General features: G+C 39.2%; 3 protein-coding genes across 4 annotated transcripts; 2 read left to right on the forward strand and 1 right to left on the reverse strand.

The window, feature by feature from the left end:
- The first annotated feature begins 94 nt into the window (after nt 1-94).
- LOC113155047 (perforin-1-like) lies at nt 95-4,080 on the forward strand. The gene is made up of 5 exons (XM_026349526.1): nt 95-201; nt 1,312-1,886; nt 2,019-2,157; nt 2,241-2,452; nt 2,571-4,080. Exons 2-5 carry the CDS (start codon nt 1,354-1,356, stop codon nt 3,424-3,426), a joined length of 1,740 nt encoding a protein of 579 aa, XP_026205311.1. The 5' UTR covers nt 95-201; nt 1,312-1,353; the 3' UTR covers nt 3,427-4,080.
- Nucleotides 4,081-4,172: 92 nt separating this feature from the next.
- On the reverse strand, nt 4,173-16,254 carry LOC113155030 (keratin, type I cytoskeletal 9). The gene is made up of 25 exons (XM_026349504.1): nt 15,797-16,254; nt 14,729-14,782; nt 14,361-14,387; nt 13,913-13,972; nt 13,785-13,817; nt 13,503-13,568; nt 13,328-13,393; nt 13,091-13,120; nt 12,775-12,819; nt 10,242-11,264; nt 8,972-9,034; nt 8,807-8,854; nt 8,638-8,694; nt 7,968-8,021; nt 7,751-7,783; nt 7,578-7,613; nt 7,416-7,475; nt 7,046-7,090; nt 6,678-6,719; nt 6,444-6,503; nt 5,940-6,014; nt 5,552-5,584; nt 5,196-5,234; nt 4,754-4,810; nt 4,173-4,480 (listed from the first exon to the last, which is right to left on the reverse strand). The coding sequence occupies exons 1-25, from the start codon at nt 15,861-15,863 to the stop codon at nt 4,476-4,478; spliced, it is 2,178 nt and encodes a 725-aa protein (XP_026205289.1). The 5' UTR covers nt 15,864-16,254; the 3' UTR covers nt 4,173-4,475.
- Nucleotides 16,255-19,627: 3,373 nt separating this feature from the next.
- Nucleotides 19,628-21,307, forward strand: LOC113158105 (cytochrome c oxidase subunit 6A, mitochondrial). 2 transcript variants are annotated; one of them, XM_026353811.1, is made up of 4 exons: nt 19,628-19,777; nt 20,185-20,260; nt 20,568-20,710; nt 20,809-21,307. In XM_026353811.1, the coding sequence occupies exons 2-4, from the start codon at nt 20,185-20,187 to the stop codon at nt 20,896-20,898; spliced, it is 309 nt and encodes a 102-aa protein (XP_026209596.1). In that variant the 5' UTR covers nt 19,628-19,777; the 3' UTR covers nt 20,899-21,307. The 2 variants fall into 2 exon arrangements, with proteins under 2 accessions (XP_026209596.1, XP_026209588.1); XM_026353803.1 differs by having other exon boundaries at nt 19,665-19,842.
- The last annotated feature ends 402 nt before the right edge of the window (nt 21,308-21,709 follow it).

Genomic DNA, 21,709 nt, shown 5'->3' on the forward strand with positions numbered 1-21,709 from the left:
GTTTGTCTATAGACCACCAACTCCTCCTCCTCCTCAGTACGGGTTCTACTCAACATCGATGACACCGTCAAACCACGATTTTCCCCTGTTCTTTTAAAGACCACTGTTACCTCACCCCCCTCACTACCTACTGCCCTGTTTTTTTGACTCACAGTGTCTCACAGTGACTTTCACAGCACAGCGTGAACAGGCAAGACAAAGGTGAGTCTACACCGATGAGCTTATGTTGAAATCTTTGTTCACGTATTTTGAATATATATAACAATGTGTGGTTTATTTAACTTCATGTAATGTTTTAAAGCTTCCATTATAAACTCCTCACTGCGTAATCACTGAGTAATTCTAAAGAATAATGTATCCCTGTCATATTTGTGACAGCAGTACTTGTAACCATTCAGCAACCTACAGTATTGCAGTGTTAGGTGGACGCCACTGACTTATGAAGAACATTTTAAAGAATTCAGTGCAGTTGTAAAATGGTTAGTCTTAAGACATGATTTTTAAAAAGGAAATTGACTGGATAGAGTTCATGAAGGGTACAATGTCCTACTGTTTGAGTTCTAGATGACTTTGGATTGTGAATGAGAAAGTAAAACAAAGACAAAAAACTGATACGAAAATCTGAGACGTTGTAAAAGGCAAAATAAGGATGACTGAAAAAGAAAGGTAAAATATTTAAGGTAAGAGAGATAAAAGAAAGAACATCTTCTTTCTGGTCCCCAGAAGACAGATAATGCTTTATTTTTGCAACAATAGAAATGTAGACTAGTCAAACCATTGACAACTGCGGGATTGAAAATTAGGATGTTTTGTTCCTACTCTAATTTAGATAGAGGAAATGTGTGGACATCCAGTATTTAAAATCCTTGTGCCAATTGGAATGAAACTTAAAGGTGCCCTGTCAAGTTTTCTTGTAAATAAACAAGTTATATTTATATTTAATGTTTCCCAACAGAATGCATGCTATGTGTCCTTGTTATCTAGCAAAATGGTGAAATCATTTATTTTCTCATAAATATTTGCAAAAAGCCATGGGATGCAATATTTTCTAAAAGCCTTGAGGTACACCGCAAGAGAGATCATTAAAGGTGATAAAGAGTTATCTTTAAAAACTGAAACTGATCTGTTGTGCAGATTAGACCCTAAGCATAGCAATGAACTAGTTGGTTCAAGTAAACAGACTTGGCTAGCAGATCACAGCCAACTAAAGAAATGTTTATTATAAACAGAAAAGTAGAGTAGGAAAATATAAAAAACACTTCTCCAAGAAGAAAACTAATTGTAATTAAACTTTTTTTGTTGTTGTTTTAGGAAAAAGCTTTGCATCAATCCATTTACATTCAACTTGACAGCATGTTTCTGTTGAATGTTTGCATCTGGGCCAGCCTCATGGTGTCATTCCCTCAATATACGTATCAGTCATGTACAGAAGGAACACCCAAACAGTGCGCTGAGGCAGAATTTGCTCCCGGTGCCAGTTTGGCTGGAGAAGGCTTTGATATCACCAAAATGGAACGTAAGGGGGCCTTCGTGATCAACATGAATCATTGGAAACGCAAGGACAAAACATGCACCCTGTGTAGCAACCCTTATCTAGAGAACAAAAAGCAAAAGCTTCCCTTGTCAGTGGTGGATTGGAGGCCAAAACAGTTATGCAGCGTGACAGTCACCAGTAAACTCCACCGGTCCAGTGAGTCTCTGGTCAGTTCCAGCACTTCTTCAGTTGAAAACAACTGGCAGGCCAATCTAGACGTTAACGTGGGTGAAAAAAGCGGCTCGGCAATGTTAGCTGGCACTCATTCTAAATTAGCAGAGTACTCCATGGAAAAAACTAAGAATGACAAGTTCAGCTTCACAAGTCAAAGTTTGTTCTGTGAGTACTACAGGTGAGACAATACTTATCTCCACACAGCAAATAATGTTATACTACTATTACACTATTATATATATAAGTAGTGCTTCAAGTGCTTCATACAGGTGTCTTTCTTTCATGTCTGGTCTTGTCTCATTGGAATCAGCTATCGAGTATCCGGCTCTCCCAAGCTGCACACAGAGTTCAAAAAAGCAATAAAAGAGCTCCCCAAAACCTACAGCCCAGAATACAAGAAACGATTTTACAAACTTATAGACACCTTTGGTACCCACTACATCACTAAGGTAAATCCAAACAAAAAGCTATTTCATTAAAAAATAGTATTTATAACATAAAGTTTGTTAAAAAACTAATAATCTCAATCCAGGTGAAGCTGGGTGGAAGTGTTGATTCTGTGACCAGCATCAGGCAGTGCCAAGCCAGCCTGCAGGGCCTCAGTGTGGAGGAGATACAGATGTGCCTGGAGGCTGAGGCCTCTGTCAGCATCAAAGCCACAGTAAAAACTCAGGCAAAACACTGCCAAAAGGCGGCTGACAAGACAGAAAGTAAGACGTCATTCTCCAGCCTCTTCAGTGACAGGTACAATAAGAGTCTCATATATATTTTCTATTCATTCACACACGCTAATTGAATACACTCTTAGAAATGACTATTTTCAGTATATGACTTATTTGTTGAATCTTATTTGAATGAACAGGTTCACTGAAATTAAAGGAGGTCATACCACAGAACCAGATCTGCTTTTCTCTGCTGACAAAAATCCTTCGGCCTACAAAGAGTGGCTAAACACAGTGCCACAGAATCCAGACATCATCTCGTATTCCCTGGACTCACTTCATGAGTTACTGCCCACAAACAGCCCTGTTCGGAAGAACCTCCGCTCAGCTATAAGCCATTACATCCTGGAGAAAGGCTTGTTGAAGAATTGCAGTGACCGCTGTCAAGCCGGCATCAAGAGCGACTCACGGGATTCCTGCGTCTGTCAATGCCACAATGAACCAGCTGTAAACCAAGACTGCTGCCCAACCCGTAAGGGCATGGCACGGGTTATAATAACTGTACAGCGTGCCTCTGATCTTTGGGGAGACCATACTACAGCCACTGATGGCTATGTAAAAGTGTCCTTCAATGGACTGGTCCAGCGTTCACCTGTCATTTACAACAACAACAACCCACACTGGGCCATGGTCATTGACCTGGGCTCACAGGACTTGTCTGCAGGACATAAAGTGAGATTTGAAGTATGGGATGAGGACAACAAATGGGACGATGACCTACTGGGAGAATGTGATCAAGATTTGTTTGCTGGAGTTAAAGAGGATGTCTGTGCTCTGCAGCATGGCCGGCTGTTCTTCAAACTGGAAGTGAAATGTGCTCCGAGTCTGAGTGGAAATTCATGCACGGACTATAAAGCTTCACCGATGAATCAAAGTCTGAAGAAGCTATATGTATCCCGTCATTCGCACCCTGTTCCAAAGGACATCCTGACAAAGCTGGGTGTGTTTGTGGACGAATCGATTTCACAGAGAAATCAAAGTCTTAATGTAGAGTGAATGCAGAATAACATATTTCGGCTTTGCTGATGCTTACATAGTAACATTACTGTTTTAATTAAGGAGCAAGGCTTTATTCATAACTGAGCTGTCATATGAGTTGTAAAGCCGATACATATAGGCTGCAACTGAATTTTAAATAGAATTCATAATATCTTCAGTTCTTTAGTTTCAAGTCTTTAATTAGAAGATTCACACATTGTACTTTCTGTACACTCAACGTTTTGCGTTTGTCATATGAGTATTGTCATCGAGGCTGGAAGAAATAAACCAGAACAAGATTCAAAATGGTAATAAAAAATAGTGATAGAAAACATGTATGTTTTTATATTTATATATTTTATCATGTAGTGGTCATTTTTATTGTAGACACTGGCCTGGTTTTCAACAAATTAAAAAAAACATATGATGTAGATCATCTAAAAGTTCCAGCAGTTGTTGAAATTTGGGCTCAAATTGATGTATTTATTACTTACAAACTTATTTATTTCTCACTTTATACATTTTGTATTATTTGCATATGTTTCAGATTCTATCATGTAGCAGCATTTTAGAAACATTTATAATGCAGCACTACCGTTTTGTACTTTAATCAAATTATTTTGCAAATGTTTCACATGCTTGTTCATCCACAATAAAAGGCATATTTCCTGAGTTCTGTGTTATATTTTGTGTTTCATCTTACTACTTATGTTCCGTTTGTCTTAGCAGTGTTGCCAAACATGAGAAAGGAAGTGGTAAAACTTCCTGTGTAAGCACAATGCTTTGCTCATGCTATTAAAGAGTACAATGCACTCAAATAACAGATTCAGAAGCTTCTATTCAGCATCATTTGACATAATTTATTCAATTAAAACAGGAAACAATCTCCTTTCACTTCTCATCTTTTTGTGTTCACCATCATTTTTTTAAAAAGAGTAAGACTGACAGACAAGACAAGAGGGTTAAAAAAACACACCAAGACAACATGAAGCGAAACACATGAAAAGCCTCATTACACTGAACACATTATGCAAATGATCCACTTGAAGAAGTCCAGGTCATTTGACTCAGCCTGGTTAAAGAGAGAGACAAAGAGGGCATGGGGGAGGAACACAAAGATACTAAATCAGGAAGACTGGTTTATGGCAAACACAAGACCACAACATTTGTGTAATATTAGTGGAACCGCACTGCATACAACAAAACTGTCCATTTAAAAAAACAATTGTGTTTTTTATTCAGTGCACTTTTCTTTAAACTTAGTGAAAATGACAGATGTGTCAAGTTAATTTGTTGTGAAGTTGGACCACCGAAGCGCAAACTGTAAAACCTCCTTTATCCTCACCTTTGTAACCATTTCCAAGGGCACCATTAACTCCTCCATATTTTCCAACCTGCTCTCCTGTGAATGGATCAGTTCCATGTTAAAATTATGGCCAGAAGGGAGCAACAGCAGTAAAAAATTCAACTTAACAGCTAGAAACCTTGCAAAAAAAAGTTTTTGACTTTTATTAGTGGACTCTGGAGTGAAATCCATAATGCACAAAAACTATTTTATCTCCTTTGTTTTGTCCAGAAAAAAAATGTGCATGCATGAACCTCCTTACTAACTGAATGCATGCAAAACCACATGATAAGCATGTATGTAATGTAAGACAAATATTGTGGTACACTACGTGCTGCCATTGTCATACAATGCAAGAACACATGACTAATAAGGTCAACAGAAACAGCAATGTGAGTGTAATGTGAGTATGAATAAGGAAGTCTGGAGCTTTATTGCTTACCCAAGACATCTTGAGTCGCTCCTAACTGTGCTCCATAACCTTATCAAAAAATATAAAAGATAAGAATTACACTTATACAGAGACAAATGCATAAAAATATATGTATATGAAAGTATCTTTTAGTGTTTTTCGACTTCAGGAGTAGCTGTGCAGCAAAGTTCTAATCAATTTTAATACATTCATATCTCAGTTGTGCGGGACATACTGCGCCAGTACTAAAATCATGTGTTACGGTCATGCAACCACCTCAGTGAACTGAAATGCTATGCCCAAAACCCAGAACAGGGCTTCTGCATTGTGAAAGGATCTGAATGCGTGTGTGTGTGTGTGTTTCTTCAAGAGACATGAAAGTTCACCTGCTTGCTGAGCTCCAAATCCGGCACCAGCTCCTGAAACAACACAAAACATGTTGATGTTTGGACACCGCAGACAGATAAACACACTGGGCCATGATCACACACAGTCTCACAAGGCATATATAGTACATGCCGTCTGTCCAATAATGCAGAGATGGGTGGGGGAAACACTAATATTTATCAGTTTCATAACAGTTGTGAAATGTATGACATATTTTAGCAAACTCTGCTAATTGTTTGCATCCTTCATTCATTTTAGTCACATTTAGTTATTTGTTGTTACTATAACCTGTTTAACTGCAGGCACCACCCTCAGTGTGACTTCTGCTCAAAAGTCACAGTACTTTTTCCATCACACACTTTTTAGCAGTTAGTCACTTATTCTCACCATATTTGTTTGTGGTTTTGGCACCTTCAGCCCCAAGACCTAGCTGCTGAGCAGAATACGGGTAGCTACCATCACCTAAGAATAAGAGAAAAACATTAAAGCTGCATATGAATATGAATAGTGAGTTAACAGGATGGAACAAAACACATAAAGTTTAAATGCTTGTAAAAGACTTTTAAACCTTTGTTTTTTGGGTTGTCATAATAAAATATATATTGCTATATGGACACATTGCAGCATATACACTATGGCTCCTTAAGACAATTAAGTACATCTGCCTACCAATTCTTCTAAAGTTCATTGTTTAAAATGTTTTATTTTGTCAATTACGTAAAAACCAAAATGCGTAAAAAACAGTAAATCACCATTTTGCACCTAATTATACCCTTTAATAAATAGTATACTCTTCTTTCTATACTCTTCGTTTCTAATGTGTTATACAACATGTACACATTGCAAAGAATTTATTTGCAAATCCAAGTTGTGATCACATGCCGTCCCTACCTTCCAGTCCAATGGGCATTGCTGGAGCATTACCGTAAGGAACCTGAGCAGCTCCTCCTACTGTAGGAAAAAGAAATCTGATGGTCAGACTGACTCACATGCTCTGCTATCTTTACACCTTTTCAAATGCACGGGCCATCAACAAACCAAGGTTCAAATCTGACTCATAAATGGAAAGCCACACCGACAGAGGCCTAATAGCATGAAGAATGAGATCATGTCAGTGCTGCTCACCATATTTTCCACCAGTAGATTCTAGTCCTGTACCAAGTGCTCCTGAAAGAAGGTAACAGGGGTTTCAGCTGTCAGAATTTGTGGAAAACATGCATAGAGACCCCTTGTTGCTTAAAGGTTAACTTCTGGTTAATTTCCATCCAGTTTATTTTGGATTATTTAATATTGCTTTTTCTCTTTAAAGTAACATATTTGGCTAAAATCTCACAGAAAGATAGGATACAGATACAGATACTCGATAAAATGCCACATAAAAATTTTATCTGGATTTTTATTGCTGCATTTTATTTGTTTGTTAGTATGGTACTATTATTAGCATTAGTATAGCAGCCAAAATACCACACAGTGTTGTCTCTGACGTTGCTTACCATACACCCCCTGGGCCTGTCCAGCATAGCCACCATTACTGAGTGCTGAAACAATAAGAAAAATATAAATAGGCATGTCTTAAAATATAAATGACCCTTTTGTTTTATTAACCCATTCACATGAAACCTGTGACAAAAGCGTCTACAGAAGCAGCAAGTCGGAAACCACTGGTTTCACGCGGTCAGCCTATGTGAGTAAGACACAATAGCTACACCCAGTGGATAACAGACCACACTGGACATGTTCAGCAGAGGAGATGTCTTGCCTTTATGGCCTCTGACTTTTTGTTTGCTATGGGTTAAGCCTCTACGGGTTAGTGCCATCACCTCTTATGTGTTTCAGTGGGTTATGACTCCTCAAAATTGTTACCTTCACTCTTCCCTGCTTTGTTCTCTGCACCATCAGCTAACTCTGCAGGGTTACCAAGCCCTGGAACATAGTTCTAATTAAATCTGCAATTATGTCTGTGAGACTCTTTATGTAAACTGAGGTATCCCCTTTCTCCTTTTTTCTTTTTAACACTGCACTCACCAGCTCCATAACCATCGCTGTACCCATTCCCGTAACCTGTTGAGAGGAGAGGCTGCATATTAAAACAATAATTACATTTGAAACTCAATTTCAAGTGAAATCCAATTTTTTATTCTGCGTATTTGGCATTTCTAACTGTACACAGGACCAAAAGGAAAGGGCATGCCCAGTACCTGTAGACGAAGCTTTGGCACCACCATCTCCACCTTCACAAACAACACAACAAAGAAAGTGTTTAATATTATCACTCCTATTTGAATTTAAATAGTCACTGAAGGCAGGCTATATTCAAAGGCTTAGCATCTTCACATTACTCTGTCTTTTGTGTTGCTTTCTGTAACTTGCAATTGGTGGTATTTAATTTTCTAGTATCAGTGAGTTGGCACTTACCAAAGCCATTGCCTGCTACAGCACCCAGGTATCCCGTCACTCCCTCACCATAGCCTATGACAACACACATTCAAAACTCACAGTATAGGACGCACTGATTCTGACTACATTTGCATTTGTTTAACAAAAGATATTTAGAAGACATGTTAGAGCCTGGCTGGTTCTATAGCCACTACACACCATCACCTTGCACAGACTTCAATGAAAAAAGAGACTGAGAGATCCACAAGAGGAGGAACTAATATGTTTGTAAGTAAGCCTTTTTTTATCGTTGTCTTCTACTATTTAACAGTACTATCATTTATTTACCTATAGGAAAGGAAGGTACTAAAACACCTTCTTGACTCTTGCGTGACTCTTGCTCTTGCGAGCAAAGTGTATATGAGCATAACTTTTTTGCTAGTAGACTCACAAGCAAATGATTAGTTTACAAGGCAAAGTAGGAGTAACAGCTGACTGTCTGGCATATGGTCTCCTGTGAGGCCTGCCTCCAGTCACACTCTTAATTCAGGTGGGAAAAAAAGGGGAAACACCGGAGACAGTTATAAGGATGGTATTGACTAAGCAACTGAGGATATTTCCCAAAACATGGAGCTATTTATTTAAGAAACCACAGCAAAGACGTGGAGAGAACAGGGGAAACAGATCAAACAATTATCCACAGCCTTACCATTTGGCATTCCTGTAGCACCTTGGGGATAGCCACCCTGTCCAAGTGCAGTAGCAGCTAAGATTAATTTTAGACGAAGTATAGAGTTAGAACACAATGGAAAACAAAAGTATCATAGTCCTCAATCACAATAAAGAGAAAAATAATGAAGGAACGTGTTCACACTTACCTCCAAGCTTTCCAGCTGCACCCCCCAGGTATGCTCCCTGTCCCAAACCTGTGGACATTACAGAACATCTTTAACACAGGTAGTGTAAGTGTGTGTATATCTACATATATATCTGCTAGGAAGATGTTTTCTTGCAGTACTACTACCAATAGTGCCCAACATTACCTGCTCCATAGCCCCCAGCACCTAAGGCTGCTCCCAGATAGTTTCCTGCTCCACCAATATAACCTGTGAAGAAAGCCAACACAAGCTCAGCAAAATCTTTTGTTATTTACTGGAACTAAAGAGACAAGGTGTGATTTATTTATAAAACACTGATGCATGAATTTATAGCGAAAGCTTGAGTATTGATCGCTCAGTTTTTACCTGGAAGTATAGTCAAATCCAATAGCGTCCAATGGAAATAATAATAAAGCCAAATATCACAATATGGGGAAGTTTAGAACCGCTACCATTACATAAACATGACTCAAGTGTGAAAACATCCTTTCTCATTCAGTAGTTTCCATAGAAGATAGATGCAGTAATTGTAAACATTGTAAATGGAGTGTCTGACATTTGAGAAATGCACAGTACTTTTCTGTGTCCTTGCCAGGTTTCATTGGTGTTTAGTGCCTTCACTATTGGGAGGGTATTTCCCTGAACTGAATCCTAAAAAAACCCAGATGTTGAACCTTTCAAATAACAATATGTAATAACTGGAAACACCCTGCTTGGGCCATAAGTACACCAGACAAACACACTATAAATCAGGCATACTGTATGGACACACATATATATATAAGGTTTTGAGGGAAAGAAAATCTCAAGCAAAGATTAGAGATATTTCACCAGTGTCAGTTGAACACACAGAGATCACAAACACCTCTTTTAGCAATCGAACTCCTCAGTGTAATCAGCTACAGTACACTCACACAGCCTGCATTCAAATGCATCATGCTATCAATAAGCCATAGTATTTTACAACAGAATGACAAAAATACTCCTTTTGCTTTGGGATTTACTTTTTATAATGCCAACACTAACTCTAGCTCCAGCTATCCCTCCAACAACTATGAAGAATCGGGCAGCTCCAATGATTCTTTGTTGCATTCACAATATCGACACAAGATGTGTAAAATGTAAATGGGGTAGTAATTAAATAGCTGCAATTATGCAAAATGTTAATCTTTCAGCAACATGCCAAAATAAGACACCAGTATTTCAGAGTCAGTACAGACGGTACTTTGCAAAGACAACCTAAAATATATTCCTAAATAAATCTTAGGAAACAAGCTGAGGTTTGGAGAGGCACAAAAAACATTTGTTTTCAATCTCTAAAAACTTAATAGGATAACTGCTTGAAGAGGGAATTTAGGCAACAAACACTGTACCCAATAAGTTTAAAAAAAAATATAAGACATTTAGAAGGTGAAATCTAAATCTTTGCTCTTACTTGTTGCATGGTTATTCCTTCTAGTCTGCCCTGGGATACTGAGAGCTTTTGGTTCAATGACATCCCGTTCAGCATGTGGAAGGTGCTTTGCTTCCTGACCATCACCAGTAAAGCCTTTAGCTTCCTGCTTTTCTACTGAGGCAAGTTCTAAATCTTGGGTCCCAATTGTACTGGGGAACACTTGTCCATAGACCCCCCTCCCTTCTACTTGAAGATTTAGAGAGCCATGAGTACGTTTTTCTACAGCAATACTCCCATGAATTCTAAGCCCATTTCTTTCTTTAGCTGCAAGACCCAGATCTTTAAGACCCTGTCTATCAGCTACAGCAGATAAATATCTTCTTGTTCCCTGAATAAGCGAGGGCATATGGCTTCTGATGTGAATTTGTGAATGAAGCAGTGGGTGGTGGTTCTTTCCTTGTGCTTGTGAAGTTGCAAGTCCAAGATGTTTGCTGTCTTTACTAACTTGCGGCACTAAACTTTGAGTTCCTTGTGTTTCTGAACCCAAAAGCTCATGGCGATTGACTTCCAGTGCATCTGACAGATCACTTGTGGATCCACAGTTCTGGGCTCGCTGATTGTGCTGAAAGGATAAATCATAGTCTCTTGCACTCTGTACCTGAGATGAAGCAGAGCTCAGTTTCATTATATTGTCTTTTTTAAGGGGCGGCTGCTGTTGTACACCTCCAGTTGTCAATGTGGATCCATGACTTGCAGTGCTCTGTCTTTTTAAGACTGCAGGATCATAACTTTCCGCTCCTTGTACATGTGAAACATCAAGAGGTATTGTAGATCCGAGACTTGATGACTTAACTACTGGATCAAGGCTTTTGACCTCTGCCTGTAATTCAGGTGTAGAGGGACCAAGCATACTGCCTCTTCCCACTGGCATTTCAGGTACAAGAGATCTATCTCTGTTTCCAAACAAGGAGCCAAGTGCTGTGCTCTTTTCTCTCTTCAGATCTTGAACAGCTTGGCCCAGACTGGCCAGCTCAGGTCCACCCAAATCTGCTGCAGACACACCTGGCAGAGAAATACCATCATGTATTCATGTCTCTGAGCCACCATGAGGTCATGGTGGCTCAGAGACAAAAGTGTTTATTTTCTGAGGGTGCACACTTGCACTCTTTTGTAATTCTATCCAAAGTCTTCTATAAAAATAATGCAAATGTCAGAGCAATTACTGCAGCACAACCCACATATAGGAATCAGTACTCAAAGAAAGTAAAATCCATTATGGCCAAAATTAGCCCAATGTAATTTTAAAATTAAGTTAGCTCAGCATAATTACAACGGCGACAACAAAAATGTACCGAGAAGAACCGAAACAAATAATGAGTGACATTAAAACAAAATGGTATCATCCCAAATTGTTAAAATGCCGTAAAACAGGCTAGTGTTTAACACAAGACAGACACACCACCTCACTCAGACAGCATCTGTGTGTGACAAACACAACTGACGGACAAAGAAAAGCAGACAAAACACAGACGGCAAGAGAAAACGTTTTAAAAGTGAAAAATATTTGCCAGTAGATTGAAATAATTCCATATACAATACAGTCACCAAAAGATGGTGTCTTCAAATGCCTTGTTTTGTCTTTCAAGCCCAAATATATGTCAAAAAGAAAAAGAGAAGCTGGAACAAGGTGCTGTTTTCAATTTTACATGAAAAAACTACCTTAAATTATTCATTTATTGTCAGAATAGTTGCAGAATATATCAACTAATTATTGCTGCCATAGTGTATGTATTTCATATAACTTATCTTCCATCTGTTTCAGCTCTTGTAAACCACATGTAAGTTAATCACATCAGCTCTTATCAACTCTAAAGCTGTGGTAGTAAGAACTGCAGAACTCACGCAACATGCAACACATACAGTGTGAATCGCTAAAACATGTTAATACACAAATACAGACACAGACAGTCGCTACATGCAAATCTCCCCTGTGCACGCAAAATAAAGTAGTAGTATTACCATCAGAGAGCTAATAGGAACTAATACTACATTAGATATGTGATTTGAGATGTTATGCAAACAAAAGCATGAACTTGATATCAGTGAATCTCTAGCTTCAGAGAACAAAGACAGACACAGACACCACAGGCAGCTGTGGTGAGTGGTTTATAAGTCAGTCCTCTGTTAAGTGGGAAACCCAACTCCATTTCCTAATGATACGGGGGCTGTCACTGATATCTCTCAACTTGCTAACTTCAGCATGGCGACCAGATAGGCCTACAGTCTTTAGGCCTGTAACAGTGGATTAGACAATAAAATAAACCAGTTCAGTGGAACAGCACAAATGTCGGAGATGGTTTTATAAGACCACTCAACTACCTTAGAGGTGATAATGAACAATCAGATTATCACAATCTCTTTGTGCAAACCTGTAAACTTGATGTTTACCCATGGCTGACAACACAGATGTGAGTTGGGACATAAAGAAAACACCCTCCAGCATAAAACACACATCTAAGCTAGATTGGAAAGGTAATGGGTCCTGAGGGAAAACATATGGTTCATCCTTTACCTGGTCGGGGTCTGGGATAGCCAGTGCCAGCTAAAGCTCCATATCCTGGGAAGAAAACAAAGAGCCAAGTTTAGGGGACGTGGAACAAATCTTTAAATGTGACAGGCACTCCGATTACATCACAAGTGCCCTGGGTTTTATTTGCTGGAATGCAATCTGCCCCATATATCATGTGCACAGACAACGACAGAGTGCCACTTAGCTGAGATTTATCAAACAAACGAGCACAGGGCACACACAGAGTGCAATTCATTGTGGATACGCATTTGGGCAAACAGCTTAAGGCAATCCTTGAACAAAGCATATAATTACCTACCAGGTAGAGTGCCAAGGCCAGCTCCATAAACTGAAAAGTCAGAAAAGAGTAGAGTTCATTTTTATTTTATTTTAAATTTTGTTGAATACCATACTGTTTGTGCAAGATTTGACTTTGTCCCTGTCTTCTATCTATCTTCTGCTAAAACATTACATAGATAAATCAGATAGCAGCACAGATTTGTTATCACTATCTATATAAAATATGAACTGGTAGATTTTTATTCCTATGTCTTACCACGTTTTCCTCCTTGACCTAAGCCCAGTCCGGCACCCAGTGCCATTCCTGGACTCAAGCTGGCACCTGCAATCACAAGAAAGAAGTCATTACCCTGATGAATCAATAATCTGCCAAAGAACTAATACAAAGTAAGAAGGCTGTGAGGGTTTTATAAGTGGTTATGTTGTCTTACCATAGGCTCCTGGGGTGCTTTGCTTCAGGCCAGCTCTACCTCCTAATCCAAGAGCTCTGTAACCCCCTATAGAAACAGTAGAAGCACCAGTTTTCACTTTGCAATACACCTAAAAGACTTTCTGAAGAACAATAATGTCATTGTGACTAATGTAAAACATATATTGCAAATGTGTTATGATTAAATATACTTCCCTTTGTTCTCTGTGCTTATTCTAGTTATTACAGCAGTTAAACAGGTTTATTAATGCTGCCACTTGACTTTGTTCTTTAGACAACTTACCAACACCAAGCTGAGCCGCTGGATAACGTCCAACTTAATTAAAACAAACAAAAAGGGACAAACAAGATTGAAGTCAAAGTGACGCAAGTGCATGAAGTTTACAAAAAGTTAAACAGACTTAAACATACTTTCAGTCTTCATTGCTTTGCTGCCATATCGACTGCCCAGTGCTCCCAGAGCTCCGGCAACTGCACAAAAGATGAGAAGACACAGCCAGTGGAGAGATGTTGTACAACAAGGGACAGAGGCAACAAACGGCAGCAGTCAGTGTACATCGATGTGTGCTTCAGTCCTGTTTTCGTCATTTTGTCAAAGAATGGCATAGACGGCACACTGTACAACACTGGTAGAGAGGGATGTTTGTTATGTTTCCACATGGCAAACAACATACAAGTGGACTAATGCTACTGTATGTCCACATGTCGTCTAAATCTTGTGATTTGCACTGCAGTGCACACGTTTGCATCCAAAAACCTAAAAATCAGTCATCTAATTCCCTTTCTTTCTAACTAAACATATTAATTAGTACTCAAGTCGTTAGCTAACTATTAGGTGTTAGCTTATAGAATGACTGACCTCCAGGTTTTACTCCAATGCCAACACCTGGTAAAATAAAAAAAAAAAAAAGGAAACACAAACAGAAAGAGGGGAGATATGGTTAAAGTTCGATGAGTAATTTATACATTTAAAAAAGTGTTGAAATGACTTATCTCATGAAGTCTCTGTTTGTGAGGAGAAACTATTGTTAGTTATCTAGTCAGCTAAGATTCCAAGGTAATCTAAATGAACTAGTAAGTACCTTAGCTAAGATTAGTAAGCAGCCTGCTGACCTTCAAAAGTCGTCAATTACATAGTTATGGAAGGAAGAAAACGCGTGTTTTCCATGAAATTAAAACACAACATGTTTAAGGAAGTTAAAACATTTTTAAAACTATGCAACAAACCTCTGGCTGGTAGCACCCTACCCCAGGATACGCTTTGAGGTTTCACGCCAACCCCTGAAAAAATAAAATAAAAAACCAAACCGTGATGACTATTATCCCCTCAATAATATTAAAAAGGTCAGAAAATAACGTTACAGTATCAAGCATGCAGTAAAATGTGTTAAATGTACACAGAAGTAACAAAACCAGACTCAATAGACAGCGTAGGAAGATAAAGAGATACAGTTGAAGATAAAGAGACAGACATCCATTGATGGAAGCAGATGATGGGCGAAAGATCAAGCGACCGTGTGGAGCCAGCTCTTCTTCTCACAGATGGTTGTCAGACTTTGCCCGACTCTGCCACCTTTTCATGGCATCCTTTTGATTCAGAGGAATTAGGCAATCAAAGCCCCAGTGATTTGGCGCTGAACCGACAGCGGAGCCCACTGAGTCCAGTACTTCGTTTCGCCCTCAGTCTCACAGACACGATATTTTACGAGCAAGTGAGAGTGAGTCACCGGCGCTGGCGGCTTTCTGAACATCAAAGCTCAATCAGAGCATTGATGATTCTTTCTTCTTGTTGATTCTTTTTTTTTTTTTTCATATTTCATCAAATCAATTTGTTATCAAAGCTTACAAACGGCTCATGATGACAATATATCCACCACCTGATGTAAATACAACTAAGGCAATGCAAAAATTAACAAAACATATTAAAGATTTATATGATTTATTTTAGCAAATGTTTTGTAATAGCAGCAGTATTCTAATTTTAACATAATGATTTTTATATTTATCAAATACGTTTAATTTGACTTTATCCCACTTTATTACAAAAGTGAATTATGTCTGTGAAAATTGCATTAATGATGTTTAAGTAAACAAAGATTGTCAGATTGATTTGCATTGATTACATTACAGAAGTTATCAACAAAAACTAATGTTAAAAACAAGATTGACAAAAAAAATCAACTGAGTTCAAACTATAGACTCACATTTGAGGAACAAAATGAAGAAAAGAGCTCCTCAAAAGGTGATATGCTTTTGAGTTCTGTCTTTACATATGTAATGCTATGTGTTTCTTACCGCCTTGCAGAGTTTGCTGAGTCAACCAGAGAACCAGGGAGGTCTGGAGCAGAGCGCGAACCAGCATGATGGAGGAGATAGGGTACAAAAAAAGCAGCAATGTCAGTGAGCTTACAGGCCAAGCGACGGACAGGTGAATGGATGAGCACTTAAAGATGACAGTCCCTCATGTCTTTTATACGGTTCTCCCTCAGATACACTCCCACTGATCAGTCCTGCCCTCACACACGCATAGGTCTGATTGGACAAAGTTAAAGGCCCATTTTGGGCCATTACCTCAAGCTGAGATTGGCCATACACACACGCCAGAACTAAAATTTTGCATTATCTCCAGAACCTGGAAATTCCTGCTGCAGGTGGACCAGTTCACCACCGGGACTCTACTACAACGAAGCCACATGTGCAAGCTGCCCATTCCATAGGCACTAAAACAACCCCATACCATCACTTTTAAACTGAATGCTGATGACAAGCCAGGTTTGCATTTGCAAATCATAGCATTCTGTTTTTATGTAGATTTAATATAGTGTCACAACTTTTTTGAAATATGTATGGAAAGTTCTCTCCTTAAGAATTCCTTTATTGGCTGTTAGGAAGCTGTCTACAAACATGAAACGTGACAAACAGCAGAATAACAGACGCAAACCCTCAGCTGCTCATAACATGACATGAATTATCACCGAGCAGCTTCACAGATGTATGTGTAATGTAAATACCTTACCTTACCCAAACGTAAACTTGTGCCAAATAAAATGTATGTATGGTTCAGAGAAAATCAAGGCTGCCATCTCAGTTAAAGCCTAATTTTCAAGGAGTTTAGTAATCTCACAGAAACAGCTGTCACCAGGCTTTCTGTGGGCATCATAGTGGGTTATAGTAAGTTTAGACTATGTACAAGAAGCATTAGCCCATGGTGGTATCAACACCAAGCTCCACAACCCTTTTCATATCCTATAGTGTGGGAGGTCCCTTATAGAGCCATGTCCTAATGTGATGTTTAGGTCTTAACCTTCAGGCACTGCGGCGCTCAATGCAAACAACTGACTGGAGAACCGCATATGATGGTTATGCTTTGACAAAAGCCAGTTGTTTTTATCCCACCGGAGGAAAACTGAAGTCACATGTGCAGACCACCACATCGTCTTCCCTGGTGGTACTGAGCGTAAGACAATAACATAACCCACATCTGACTCATTGTTCCTTCACCCACGGTTCACCTATAAACATTTATCTGTCTGCACGAGAAATCCTTTATATATGTATAAAAACACACACACACACACACACACAGTGAGGATAGGAGAGATTTTTTAAAGACGAGCTGATGGTTGGGACAGTGGTGGTGCAGACTGTGCTGGCTCATTTACCCAGAGAACAGTATCAAACAGGGAGAGCAGTGTCTGTGGAGGAACATCTAGACGGAGACTTCACTGTGGTCTGTCGTAGTATGGATGGAGGAACATTCTGTGCATGCTCATGTGCTGTGCTTAGAGCATGTGTCTTAAAATATGATGAAATAATGAACTAAATAAAGAAATCTTGATCAACTCAACAGTAGCTGTTGTAGTGTACTTCCTTGTTCTGTTTACTTCAAATAAACCACCTGAAGCTGTTGTGTTAAAAGTCTTAATTATGTCTGTGAATAACTTCAGAGCAAGATCACTATCTCTCTGTAGACTCCTTTGGATTCTCTGGTAAGCACTTTTTTTCTCAGACCGGCACATTTGTGTTTATTGGAGGTTTTATGCTCTTCTTCTTCCAACAGGTAATATTAGTGTTCAGGTCCATGTAGCGCATCCAAATTGGTGGAAGAACATAAAGACCTACAGAGAGATGGTGCTGGAACAAATCTTCATGCAGGTGTGCTACATGAAACTGTTAGCATTACTTAAACAAAGCACCGGGTTTACTTGTTGTGTCAGACTATAAGTAAACATCTAAATGCAAATATTAGACATTGAGCGCATTACACACAATCCACAGTTGTCTTTGTTTTGGCATGAAATACACAGACAGATGTGTGTGGGTGAGCTGGAGGGGAAACCCATCTGAACTCAGTTTACACACCAGGATCATTTCAACTACGTATTAATCGATCATAAACAGGTTATAAGCATACAGACAAAAAAAAAGAAGGGAATATTTTGAACTTTTGGAAAATATAGAATATCAATGTGTTTTTTCTTCACGTTGTGATCCACTTTTACTTACTCATCCTTGCTCCTGTGCACTTGAGTAAAAGTGCAGTGTTGAGTCTACACTGTTTCCTTCAGCTGCTGTACTATTATCTCTGCTGATGGAAGTGCTGTGCAAAAAAAAAAAAACCCTGCAGTGAACCACCCAGGAGAAAACTGTCTTGAATATTATGATGAGTGCATGTTGAATGTTTATTGATCCCATATTAGATTTAAAACAAAAATTAGTTAGTGATATGTGTGATAAAAAAAACATAAATCAATTCAAACTTAAACTTATTTATCAGATTTTTCTTTGATTCTTTAAAAACACTGTGCCTTAATAATAAAATATTATTTAGGTTGATTAAATTTTATATTAAACAATAGAAAACATTAGTATTTGTACGTAAACTTCTAATTTCTCAAAAAATTACACAGCACATTTTTTTCAGAAATAGTGCAATATACAGTAAACATGATATAAGAATATATTTATTCTAGTGATATTTTTAAATGCTGTGCAGTTTACAATTGTATATTTCCATTTCTAACTGTATATTTGCATTCAGATACATGTTAAAGGATGGTTCCACCTTATAAATGAAGCAAACGGAGCAATGATCTAAATAACATATCCGCAGGTTTTTGGCCTCCCCAGCTCCAGCGTCACATGTGCAGCACATGCATATTGTGCTCCCATGTGTGTGTCCGTCTGCTGGCATGTCTGTGCACAGAGTCCTCAAACTGAGATGGCGTTTAACATTTGCCCACAATAACACAGGTGCTAGACGTTCAGTCTGGCCGCTTGAATGACTGGCTGACATCACCATTGGCCCTGGACGCTGTTTGCACTACAGCCTGAAGCTGCCCAGACAGAGTCGACAAAGGTTTTACTAATAGCAAGGAAGTCAAGAATTAACACTAGACAGAGAGGTGAGATTACGGGACATAATTATTAAATTCAAAGTTGTTTTTACATTTTGTCCTTTTAAAGTTTTAGATTTAATATTAAGCATCCAAGCGCTGGGAAGACAAATCAGTGTGAGGTTTCTTGCTGTAACACATCCCCATCTGGTGGACAGTTTGGATTTTTGAAACAATAAAAATACTCTTTTTCACATAAGTTAAGCAATTTAAAATTCTGATTACCAGGCAAATGCAGGCGACATTTAGCATTGGCTGAGAGGTCCAATCTAAATGTAAAGTAACTTGGCAGCTGTTCAAGTTAGAGTTTGACAGCCGATACCTTAAAAAAGCCTGTAATATCACATAATGAGGTCTCAGTGCAGGACAACACAGGATTGGCTTATATGTATGGGCCTCATTGGCGAAATATTTCACTTCATAATATCAGTGTTAATTTAGCCTAAGACACAGCAGACCAACTACGACCTATGAATATACTGTAGCTGACTGGAGTGGATTCAAAAACCCAACGCCGGTGCTGTCAGGAAACAGCTCTGACGACTGACTGGGTTTTACTGCTGCTCTGCAACTGAAACCAGAAATGAACACGACAATCAAATCAAAAACAAGAGAGCTCTGCTCCGTTCATGTCTGCCATGAATGAGCATTTCTGACTGTTATATACTCCTTATCTCCTCTCCGTCCCGTACCAGCCTGCCTCTGCACTTGCCCAAATATAAACTAAGATTCTTGGCACAGGGACAGGTTGAAACGGGGAGGAGTCCGACACACCAAGTTCAGCTCAGGACAGACTGAAGGACAAACAAGCACGAAAGAGGGTTCAAAAGAAAAATACAAGGACAACAAAGCGTACTGAGTATTGCCTTCCTGAAGAACAGTAAGTTTTCACCTGATTATCTGGCGTCACAGCTCGAGGAGAGTTAACAGCACAGTGGACTCACAGTAAGACGACTAGGCTTCAACCTTTACTGCTTTATACATATGGTTTTGTCGAGGAACATGCATGAGAGATTTACTCTGCAAATTGCATTTTAAGAATTTAATTTTTTTTTTAAATGGCTGCATGTGCATAGTGCTCATCTGCTGTTTGTGGGTTTCTATTAAACCTTTGAAAGTTCCCTTTACATGAAAATACAAGCAGCATAAATACTATTTTTATACATTTTAGTTGTACACAACATTCACAACTGTTATAATGTTCAGGCATGGTATTTATATCTGCATATATATCTCCAGTGTGAATGTTTAGCAAACTTTGTCTTTCGTCCCTGTCAACCTTTACAGATGTCTGTGTCCCCACTTGCCTTTGCCACTCGTCGAGTGTTTGCTGCTGCGTCACATTCAAGCCACGAAGGAGGCGGTCAGTGTGTCTTTACTGATCATTCAACCACATACAACCGACATCAGACTTCCTATCTGCAATATCCCCACTGAGTCACGTATAGTTTGAGACTTTAGCTGAACATTAACTGAAATGTCTGCAGAGCTGGCAGCCAGCCTGCACACTCATGCTCTTTGGCAAATAATCAGGAAGTGTGTTTCATTATCGATACGGGCTCTATGGAGAGACAGCTGCTAGATTTTATTTTGGTTTCTTTTACCATCCTAGTTATTATCAGGCTCTAATCCCTGCTTCAGTCATGTACTTGCGTGGTTGTTTTCCACAGCACGGACCTGGAAGGTGCTGACCTTCATTTTGGCCTTGCCTGGCGTTGGCGTGTGCATGGCCAATGCCTACATGAAGATGACTGCACACCCACACGAACAGCCAGAGTTTGTGCCATATCAACATCTGCGGATCCGCACCAAGGTGATTCTAAACATTCCTGCAGCCCTTTGCCACATTTTCAGCTTGAATTGATCTGACATAAATGTGAATACTTCTCCCCCACATGTGCCGCTTTCTAGAAATTTCCCTGGGGCGATGGAAACCACACTCTGTTCCACAATTCTCACACCAATCCTCTGCCAGATGGCTACGAGAGCTCCCATCACTGAGTGGATCGAACGCATTTATCAGCTGTATATGCTGCATGCTTACAAAAAGCTTGTCTTGTACTTTGCTTTAATATACTGAGGGCCCAAGTAGCTCCACCATCAAGCAGTGCATCCAGAGGGAATGTGCCATTTACTTTTTTTAAACTGATACTGGCACTCAAGCCTTATTTCAAACTACTATTAGAGGTTGCCAAAATAAGACATATTCAGATCCTGCACAAAGAGCTTTATAAGTCTGGTTATATTCTACCTATCTTCCTTCATTATCAACATTACCAAAGTCACCAACATGTTGTACCATCATTAAGGCCAAACCTGATGTACCACATTCCTCTGTGCTACAGAGCTCCATTGTTGTGAGACAAGACTCCTACAAGAATTAAATTCAAAATAAAATTAATTAAACACATTGTTGGTTTTGATGTTTATGATAATCTATCCAAATGTTGCTTCACTCTGATGGATTGGTGAGACTTTCTGCCCCCCTCTCCACTCCCCCACTCTGTGCTGCGCCAGACCATTCTGCTCAGCAATCCACTGAGGTCTCGCTGCACTGAAATAACACCTATTCACTCCAAAAAAAAGGAAGGAAATATTGAAATTAGTCTTTCACTTCAAGCTTAAATCGTAGCTTTACTTTCCAAAGAACTAAAGACTGACGACAAAGTGCTTTCTGCATCAGGCTTGAGCACGCTGTGTTGCCAGCAGTGCTGGAGTGAAATTAGGAGTGGGACAATGAGCAGAGAAGACTCCCTCATTTAAAATAAATCAATAAATCACACACATCCTTGTGTACTGCTGTTGTGTACTT

Source organism: Anabas testudineus, chromosome 8 (assembly GCF_900324465.2).
Source record: "Anabas testudineus chromosome 8, fAnaTes1.2, whole genome shotgun sequence".
NCBI lineage: Eukaryota > Metazoa > Chordata > Actinopteri > Anabantiformes > Anabantidae > Anabas > Anabas testudineus.

Excerpts from the sequence above, each read along its gene's own strand:
- LOC113155047 (XM_026349526.1), top strand. The coding sequence starts at position 1,354 with ATGTTTCTGTTGAATGTTTGCATCTGGGCCAGCCTCATGGTGTCATTC. Across the intron at positions 1,887-2,018 it reads TTGTTCTGTGAGTACTACAG|CTATCGAGTATCCGGCTCTC; the intron begins GTGAGACAATAC and ends CATTGGAATCAG. Across the intron at positions 2,158-2,240 it reads GTACCCACTACATCACTAAG|GTGAAGCTGGGTGGAAGTGT; the intron begins GTAAATCCAAAC and ends ATCTCAATCCAG.
- LOC113155030 (XM_026349504.1), bottom strand. The coding sequence starts at position 15,863 with ATGCTGGTTCGCGCTCTGCTCCAGACCTCCCTGGTTCTCTGGTTGACT. Across the intron at positions 13,394-13,502 it reads AAGCACCCCAGGAGCCTATG|GTGCCAGCTTGAGTCCAGGA; the intron begins GTAAGACAACAT and ends TTGTGATTGCAG. Across the intron at positions 7,614-7,750 it reads TGCCAAAGCTTCGTCTACAG|GTTACGGGAATGGGTACAGC; the intron begins GTACTGGGCATG and ends TCCTCTCAACAG.
- LOC113158105 (XM_026353811.1), top strand. The coding sequence starts at position 20,185 with ATGTCTGTGTCCCCACTTGCCTTTGCCACTCGTCGAGTGTTTGCTGCT. Across the intron at positions 20,261-20,567 it reads TTCAAGCCACGAAGGAGGCG|CACGGACCTGGAAGGTGCTG; the intron begins GTCAGTGTGTCT and ends TGTTTTCCACAG. Across the intron at positions 20,711-20,808 it reads ATCTGCGGATCCGCACCAAG|AAATTTCCCTGGGGCGATGG; the intron begins GTGATTCTAAAC and ends GCCGCTTTCTAG.